Source organism: Oncorhynchus gorbuscha, unplaced genomic scaffold (genome assembly GCF_021184085.1).
Source record: "Oncorhynchus gorbuscha isolate QuinsamMale2020 ecotype Even-year unplaced genomic scaffold, OgorEven_v1.0 Un_scaffold_1174, whole genome shotgun sequence".
NCBI classification, from domain to species: Eukaryota; Metazoa; Chordata; class Actinopteri; order Salmoniformes; family Salmonidae; genus Oncorhynchus; species Oncorhynchus gorbuscha.
Window position 1 is genome coordinate 177,771 of NW_025746034.1, and position 9,379 is coordinate 187,149.

At 44.1% G+C, this 9,379-nt stretch overlaps 1 protein-coding gene across 4 annotated transcripts in view; it reads left to right on the forward strand.

Annotated features, from left to right (window-relative positions):
• Positions 1-3,661, forward strand: part of LOC124021704 (developmentally-regulated GTP-binding protein 2) — a 58,466-nt gene extending 54,805 nt beyond the window's left edge. For all 4 annotated transcript variants that reach the window (XM_046336820.1, XM_046336818.1, XM_046336819.1 and 1 more), the window contains exons 9-14: positions 453-550; positions 875-951; positions 1,611-1,699; positions 2,423-2,481; positions 2,598-2,651; positions 3,251-3,661. In XM_046336820.1, the coding sequence (XP_046192776.1) occupies positions 453-550; positions 875-951; positions 1,611-1,699; positions 2,423-2,481; positions 2,598-2,651; positions 3,251-3,337 (464 nt within the window). In that variant the 3' untranslated portion in view covers positions 3,338-3,661. The remainder of the gene's footprint in view (positions 1-452; positions 551-874; positions 952-1,610; positions 1,700-2,422; positions 2,482-2,597; positions 2,652-3,250) is intronic.
• The last annotated feature ends 5,718 nt before the right edge of the window (positions 3,662-9,379 follow it).

Consider the following 9,379-nt stretch of genomic DNA (forward strand, 5'->3'; position numbering starts at 1 on the left):
GAACCAGCGGTGTCGTTTGACTTAGCAAACGAGGATCGGATGTCGTCGACCTTCTTTTCAAAATGGTTGACGAAGTCCTCTGCAGAGAGGGAGGAGGGGGGGGGGGGGAGGATTCAGGAGGGAGGAGAAGGTGGCAAAGAGCTTCCTAGGGTTAGAGGCAGATGCTTGGAATTTAGAGTGGTAGAAAGTGGCTTTAGCAGCAGAGACAGAAGAGGAAAATGTAGAGAGGAGGGAGTGAAAGGATGCCAGGTCCGCAGGGAGGCGAGTTTTCCTCCATTTCCGCTCGGCTGCCTGGAGCCCACTACTAACTACAGACACAATACCACTACTAACTACAGACACCATACCACCAACTACAGACACAATACCTTAACGATCCACCTCAGAACAGTAGGTAGAACCTTAACGATCCACCTCAGAACAGTAGGTAGAACCTTAACGATCCACCTCAGAAATCTTCAATGCGGAGGTTCTGTTCCGAGAAGACAGCACTCCTGATGACTTCATCGACGTCATTGTTGGGAACCGAGTTTACATGCCCTGTTTATACGTACGTACCTGATCTATGATCTTGCTCTATGTTTATACGTACCTACCTGATCTATGATCTTGCTCTATGTTTATAAGTAACTGATCTATGTTCTAGTTCTATGTTTATACGTACGTACCTGATCTATGATCTAGCTCTATGTTTATACGTACCTACCTGATCTATGATCTTGCTCTGTTTATACGTAGGTACATGATCTATGATCTACATTTACATTTAGCTAGCTCTATGTTTATACATGCGTACCTGATCTATGATCTAGCTCTATGTTTATACGTACCTGTTCTGTACCAGTCCACAATGAATATGTAGTGGTGTGTGTAGGTGTATAACAAGGTGGATCAGATCTCTATAGAGGAGGTGGACAGACTGGCCCACGAACCCCACAGCGTTGTCATCAGGTCAGAAACTACCCTGTCTGTCTCTTCTCTGTCTGTCTTACTGTCTGTCTGACTGTCTCTTCTCTGTCTGACTGTGTTCTCTCTGTCTGACTGTCTCTTCTCTGTCTGACTGTCTCTTCTCTGTCTGACACTCTCTTCTCTGTCTGACTGTGTTCTCTCTGTCTGACTGTCTCTTCTCTGTCTGACTGTCTCTTCTCTGTCTGACTGTCTCTTCTCTGTCTGACTGTCTCTTCTCTGTCTGACTGTCTCTTCTCTGTCTGACTGTCTCTTCTCTGTCTGACTGTCTCTTCTCTGTCTGACACTCTCTTCTCTGTCTGACACTCTCTTCTCTGTCTGACACTCTCTTCTCTGTCTGACTGTCTCCTCTCTGTCTGACTGTCTCTTCTCTGTCTGACTGTCTCCTCTCTGTCTGACTGTCTCTTCTCTGTCTGACTGTCTCCTCTCTGTCTGACTGTCTCTTCTCTGTCTGACTGTCTCTTCTCTGTCTGACTGTGTTCTCTCTGTCTGACTGTCTCTTCTCTGTCTGACTGTGTTCTCTCTGTCTGACTGTCTCTTCTCTGTCTGACTGTGTTCTCTCTGTCTGACTGTCTCTTCTCTGTCTGACTGTCTCTTCTCTGTCTGACTGTCTCTTCTCTGTCTGACTGTGTTCTCTCTGTTAGCTGTGGGATGAAGCTGAACCTGGACTTCCTGTTAGAGAGGCTGTGGGAATACCTGGCGCTCATCTGTCTTTACACAAAGAAGAGAGGAGGTACACACACACCCCCCCAACCCCCGTATACTGAGAATGCGTCATGTTCGATTTTGTTGTTGCCTGCTATTGGTTGATGTCGGTAGCTCCTCCCCATATCTAACTGATCAGCTGTTGTCGTAGGCTGAATGAGTTTCAAATTGTCGCACTCTATTTGACTTTTTCTCATACTTAAACGGCCTACTCCCACGCTGTGTGTAGAACCCCTGGTGTCTCCCACGCTGTGTGTAGAACCCCTGGTGTCTCCCATGCTGTGTGTTGAACCCCTGGTGTCTCCCACGCTGTGTGTTGAACCCCTGGTGTCTCCCACGCTGTGTGTAGAACCCCTGGTGTCTCCCACGCTGTGTGTTGAACCCCTGGTGTCTCCCACGCTGTGTGTAGAACCCCTGGTGTCTCCCACGCTGTGTGTAGAACCCCTGGTGTCTCCCACGCTGTGTGTAGAACCCCTGGTGTCTCCCACGCTGTGTGTTGAACCCCTGGTGTCTCCCACGCTGTGTGTAGAGCCCCTGGTGTCTCCCACGCTGTGTGTTGAACCCCTGGTGTCTCCCACGCTGTGTGTTGAACCCCTGGTGTCTCCCACGCTGTGTGTAGAGCCCCTGGGGTCTCTCACGCTGTGTGTTGAACCCCTGGTGTCTCCCACGCTGTGTGTAGAACCCCTGGCGTCTCCCACGCTGTGTTGAACCCCTGGCGTCTCCTGTTGAATTGTGGGTCTTGTTGTTTCAGAGAGGCCTGACTTCAGCGACGCCATCATCATGAGGAGAGGAGCGTCTGTAGAACATGTGGTGAGCTTGAACACACTGACAATCCTGGCTTTGAACCCAGGTGGTCGGCACCAGACTGTGTTAACCCGCTGAGCTAAAGCCTTAACGACGGTCTCCCTCTCTCTCCCCCCCTGCAGTGCCATCGGATCCACAGAACGTTAGCCAGCCAGTTCAAGTACGCCCTGGTCTGGGTAAGTTAGCAGCACCCCGTGCTAGCAACGTTGGGTTTGCCCTCTGCATCTTTCTTTCATGACTCCATTTTGTGCCTGTTGTGTTCCAGGGCATGACTCCATTTTGTGCCTGTTGTGTTCCAGGGCATGACTCAATTTTGTGCCTGTTGTGTTCCAGGGCATGACTCAATTTTGTGCCTGTTGTGTTCCAGGGCATGACTCCATTTTGTGCCTGTTGTGTTCCAGGGCATGACTCCATTTTGTGCCTGTTGTGTTCCAGGGCATGACTCCATTTTGTGCCTGTTGTGTTCCAGGGCATGACTCCATTTTGTGCCTGTTGTGTTCCAGGGCATGACTCCATTTTGTGCCTGTTGTGTTCCAGGGCATGACTCCATTTTGTGCCTGTTGTGTTCCAGGGCATGACTCCATTTTGTGCCTGTTGTGTTCCAGGGCATGACTCCATTTTGTGCCTGTTGTGTTCCAGGGCATGATTCCATTTTGTGCCTGTTGTGTTCCAGGGCATGACTCCATTTTGTGCCTGTTGTGTTCCAGGGCATGACTCCATTTTGTGCCTGTTGTGTTCCAGGGCATGACTCCATTTTGTGCCTGTTGTGTTCCAGGGCACCAGCACCAAGTTCGACCCCCAGCGGGTGGGGCTGACACACATCATGGAGCATGAGGACGTCATCCAGATTGTTAAGAAGTGAAACAGCTCTTCGGGATAGGTCCGATGACGGGCTGGGGGTGGGTGGGACGATTTAGTAAAACAGGCCTTCTGATTGGACGGAATACAAGATGGGTGGGAGGAGTTAAAAACAAAAACAGGAAGTTGATTTATCCAGAACCAGTGCTACAGTAGATTCTAAAGTCCTGATTCTTATTTCGCATTTAGAACAACAACTAAAATAACCAATCAAGAACCAGATGCCATCTGGGTTACAAGAGGACAGGAAGCAACACATTTTAACTTTGTTGACATTTAAACCAGAATGACAAGGGAAACTAAATAAATTCCACCAACGTAAAATGGACACCGTTTGTTTCTGTGGTTTTGTTTTTCCATTGGTTGCAATTTGTCTTGTTTTTGAATTCCAATCCAGCAGGTTCTGTAGTCTGCAGAGGTAAGGAGACTGACAGTAGAGATGGAGGTGTTGAATTATAATGGTCCTGTAGTCTACAGAAGTAAGGAGACTGACAGCAGAGATAGAGGTGTTGAATTATAATGGTCCTGTAGTCTACAGAAGTAAGGAGACTGACAGCAGAGATGGAGGTGTTGAATTATAATGGTCCTGTAGTCTACAGAAGGAGACTGACAGCAGATATGGAGGTGTTGAATTATAATGGTCCTGTAGTCTACAGAAGTAAGGAGACTGACAGCAGAGATAGAGGTGTTGAATTATAATGTTCCTGTAGTCTGCAGAGGTAAGGAGACTGACAGCAGGTCCTGTAGTCTACAGAAGTAAGGAGACTGACAGCAGAGATGGAGGTGTTGAATTGAAAAGACAGACATTATAATGGTCCTGTAGTCTACAGAAGTAAGGAGACTGACAGCAGGTTCTGTAGTCTGCAGAAGTAAGGAGACTGACAGCAGGTTCTGTAGTCTACAGAAGTAAGGAGACTGACAGCAGGTCCTGTAGTCTACAGAAGTAAGGAGACTGACAGCAGAGATGGAGGTGTTGAATTGAAAACACAGCCATTATAATGGTCCTGTAGTCTACAGAAGTAAGGAGACTGACAGCAGATATGGAGGTGTTGAATTGAAAAGACAGCCATTATAATGGTCCTGTAGTCTACAGAAGTAAGGAGACTGACAGTAGAGATGGAGGTGTTGAATTATAATGGTCCTGTAGTCTACAGAAGTAAGGAGACTGACAGCAGGTCCTGTAGTCTACAGAAGTAAGGAGACTGACAGCTGGTCCTGTAGTCTACAGAAGTAAGGAGACTGACAGCAGCGATGGAGGTGTTGAATTGAAAAGACAGACATTATAATGGTCATGTAGTCTACAGAAGTAAGGAGACTGACAGCAGGTCCTGTAGTCTACAGAAGTAAGGAGACTGACAGCAGGTCCTGTAGTCTACAGAAGTAAGGAGACTGACAGCAGGTCCTGTAGTCTACAGAAGTAAGGAGACTGACAGCAGAGATGGAGGTGTTGAATTGAAAAGGCAACCATTATAATGGTCCTGTAGTCTACAGAAGTAAGGAGACTGACAGCAGAGATGGAGGTGTTGAATTATAATGGTCCTGTAGTCTACAGAGGTAAGGAGACTGACAGTAGAGATGGAGGTGTTGAATTGAAAAGACAGCCATTATAATGGTCCTGTAGTCTACAGAAGTAAGGAGACTGACAGCAGGTCCTGTAGTCTACAGAAGTAAGGAGACTGACAGCAGGGCCTGTAGTCTACAGAAGTAAGGAGACTGACAGAGATGGAGGTGTCGAATTGAAATAGTACCAAGGTGAAGTTTCCTCGGGGTCCAAGGGCCGGGGTTGAAGGCAGTCAATTCAGGAAGTGAACTTCCTGAACCAATTCAAAATCATTTTCTCAATGACCTCAAACTGAGCAGCAGAGACTATTTATTTATTTTATATAAGCTTTTCCTTTTTTTTTAAATGTTCAATTAAAAATCACTTCCTGAATTTGCCTCCCTTCAATTCGAATTGACCCCTGTTAGGTACAGATCTGGGATCAGCTTCCCCCTATGAACCATTATACATAACATAACACCCCCATAACACCCCTGTTAGGTACAGATCTGGGATCAGCTTCCCCTATGAACCATTATACATAACACCCCTGTTAGGTTCAGATCTGGGATCAGCTTCCCCCTATGAACCATTATAGATAACATAACACCCCTGTTAGGTACAGATCTGGGATCAGCTTCCCCCTGTGAACCATTATACATAACACCCCTGTTAGTTACAGATCTGGGATCAGCTTCCCCCTATGAACCATTATACATAACACCCCTGTTAGGTTCAGATCTGGGATCAGCTTCCCCCTATGAACCATTATACATAACACCCCTGTTAGATATATATAAATAATAAATATATGCCATTTAGCAGACACTTTTATCCAAAGCGACTTACAGTCATGTGTGCATACATTCTACGTATGGGTGGTCCCGGGGATCGATCCCACTACCCTGGCGTTACAAGCGCCATGCTCTACCAACTGAGCTACAGAAGGTACAGATCTGGGATCAGCTTCCCCCTATGAACCATTATACATAACATAACACCCCTGTTAGGTTCAGATCTGGGATCAGCTTCCCCCTATGAACCATTATACATAACATAACACCCCTGTTAGGTACAGATCTGGGATCAGCTTCCCCCTATGAACCATTATACATAACATAACACCCCTGTTAGGTTCAGATCTGGGATCAGCTTCCCCCTATGAACCATTATACATAACATAACACCCCTGTTAGGTTCAGATCTGGGATCAGCTTCCCCCTATGAACCATTATACATAAGATTCATAACACCCCTGTTAGGTTCAAATCTGGGATCAGCTTCCCCCTATCCTGAACCATTATACATAACATAACACCCCTGTTAGGTACAGATCTGGGATCAGCTTCCCCCTATCCTGAACCATTATACATAACATAACACCCCTGTTAGGTACAGATCTGGGATCAGCTTCCCCCTATCCTGAACCATTATACATAACATAACACCCCTGTTAGGTACAGATCTGGGATCAGCTTCCCCCTATCCTGAACCATTATACATAAGATTCATAACACCCCTGTTAGGTTCAGATCTGGGATCAGCTTCCCCCTATGAACCATTATACATAAGATTCATAACACCCCTGTTAGGTTCAGATCTGGGATCAGCTTCCCCCTATCCTGAACCATTAGTGGGGAAAAGGCAAAACTGTTCCAAGATCAGCATCTCGGGGCAACTTCACCCTACTCCTGTTAAAACCAGAGGAGTGACGGCTAGAGTGGATTACTGAAAGGTGTGCCGAGCCCTTCTGTGATAGAAAGCTCTGGGTGTCGTCGCGTTTCAATCACTTTACAAGCGTCAGGAACAGATGTAGATTATCTTTGGTGATCTTCACCTCGGACTAGTTGAACATTAACAGCTAAACTCCCATATAGTGTGTGTGTGTGTCGGGAAATGTAATGTAAAACGGTCTTTGAGGTGAGGAGGGTTCACAGTGCAGCAGAAGGAGTCGAGAGGGTTGGACGCTTGAAGAGGTCTGTTTCAGTCTGGAGGTAAGAAATGAAACAGTTTTTCTCTTGGAGAATCAAATCAGACTATTCACAGAGCACCTTACTGGGCAGGCATTTTCAAAGTGCTTCACAAATGACCAAGTGAGAAAGATTAAAACACAGTACATTTCTTAAATTGGACATTAAAATGTTAATGACAATAATGAAGTAAATGGTAAACTTGAGAGACTAATGCATTAAAATAACATACAGAGAGAGATAAAATAGACAGGATGACTAAACCAAACCCGAAGTGAAAACACACGAGATAAAATATCTTTATTTAAACAACGTCTCCAGTTTCTGAGCTAGATAGTATTATTAATTTATTATTATTATATTATTATTATTATGCTCTAACAGAAGGCTGAATCCCAGACTCCAGAGTCTGTTTAATATGCTCTAACAGAAGGCTGAATCCCAGACTCCAGAGTCTGTTTAATATGCTCTAGCAGAAGGCTGAATCCCAGACTCCAGAGTCTGTTTAATATGCTCTAACAGAAGGCTGAATCCCAGACTCCAGAGTCTGTTTAATATGCTCTAACAGAAGGCTGAATCCCAGACTCCAGAGTCTGTTTAATATGCTCTAACAGAAGGCTGAATCCCAGACTCCAGAGTCTGTTTAATATGCTCTAACAGAAGGCTGAATCCCAGACTCCAGAGTCTGTTTAATATGCTGTAACAGAAGGCTGAATCCCAGACTCCAGAGTCTGTTTAATATGCTCTAACAGAAGGCTGAATCCCAGACTCAGAGTCTGTTTAATATGCTCTAACAGAAGGCTGAATCCCAGACTCCAGAGTCTGTTTAATATGCTCTAACAGAAGGCTGAATCCCAGACTCCAGAGTCTGTTTAATATGCTCTAACAGAAGGCTGAATCCCAGACTCCAGAGTCTGTTTAATATGCTCTAACAGAAGGCTGAATCCCAGACTCCAGAGTCTGTTTAATATGCTCTAACAGAAGGCTGAATCCCAGACTCCAGAGTCTGTTCAGCATTATGTTTAATATGCTCTAACAGAAGTCTGAATCCCAGACTCCAGAGTCTAAATACCGGAGCACTTAATGGCTCCAATGTATCAGACCTTCAGTATGGTTTTAATAAACAACGACACTAGATGACTGACAGGAACGGTGGCTTCAAAGCCTCTCAATGGTCGATTCAAAGCATCTACAATCCAGGGTTTATATACATCGCTGGTTCTAATGCATATTATCTATAACAAACTGGGTGGTTCTAACACATCTATAACAAACTGGGTGGTTCTAACACATTATCTATAACAAACTGGGTGGTTCTAACACATCTATAACAAACTGGGTGGTTCTAACACATATTATCTATAACAAACTGGGTGGTTCTAACACATCTATAACAAACTGGGTGGTTCTAACACATCTATAACAAACTGGGTGGATCTAACACATCTATAACAAACTGGGTGGTTCTAACACATTATCTATAACAAACTGGGTGGTTCTAACACATCTATAACAAACTGGGTGGTTCTAACACATATTATCTATAACAAACTGGGTGGTTCTAACGCATATTATCTATAACAAATTGGGTGGTTCTAACACATATTATCTATAACAAACTGGGTGGTTCTAACACATCTATAACAAACTGGGTGGTTCTAACGCATATTATGTATAACAAACTGGGTGGTTCTAACACATCTATAACAAACTGGGTGGTTCTAACACATTATCTATAACAAACTGGGTGGTTCTAACACATATTATCTATAACAAACTGGATGGTTCTAACACATATTATCTATAACAAACTGGGTGGTTCTAACACATATTATCTATAACAAACTGGGTGGTTCTAACACATATTATCTATAACAAACTGGGTGGTTCTAACACATATTATCTATAACAAACTGGGTGGTTCTAACACATTATCTATAACAAACTGGGTGGTTCTAACACATATTATCTATAACAAACTGGGTGGTTCTAACACATCTATAACAAACTGGGTGGTTCTAACACATTATCTATAACAAACTGGGTGGTTCTAACACATATTATCTATAACAAACTGGGTGGTTCTAACACATATTATCTATAACAAACTGGGTGGTTCTAACACATTATCTATAACAAACTGGGTGGTTCTAACACATTATCTATAACAAACTGGGTGGTTCTAACACATATTATCTATAACAAACTGGATGGTTCTAACACATATTATCTATAACAAACTGGGTGGTTCTAACACATTATCTATAACAAACTGGGTGGTTCTAACACATATTATCTATAACAAACTGGGTGGTTCTAACACACATTATCTATAACAAACTGGGTGGTTCTAACACATTATCTATAACAAACTGGGTGGTTCTAACACATCTATAACAAACTGGGTGGTTCTAACGCATATTATCTATAACAAACTGGGTGGTTCTAATGCATATTATTATGGTTTTAATAAACAACGACACTAGATGACTGACAGGAACGGTGGCTTCAAAGCCTCTCAATGGTCGATTCAAAG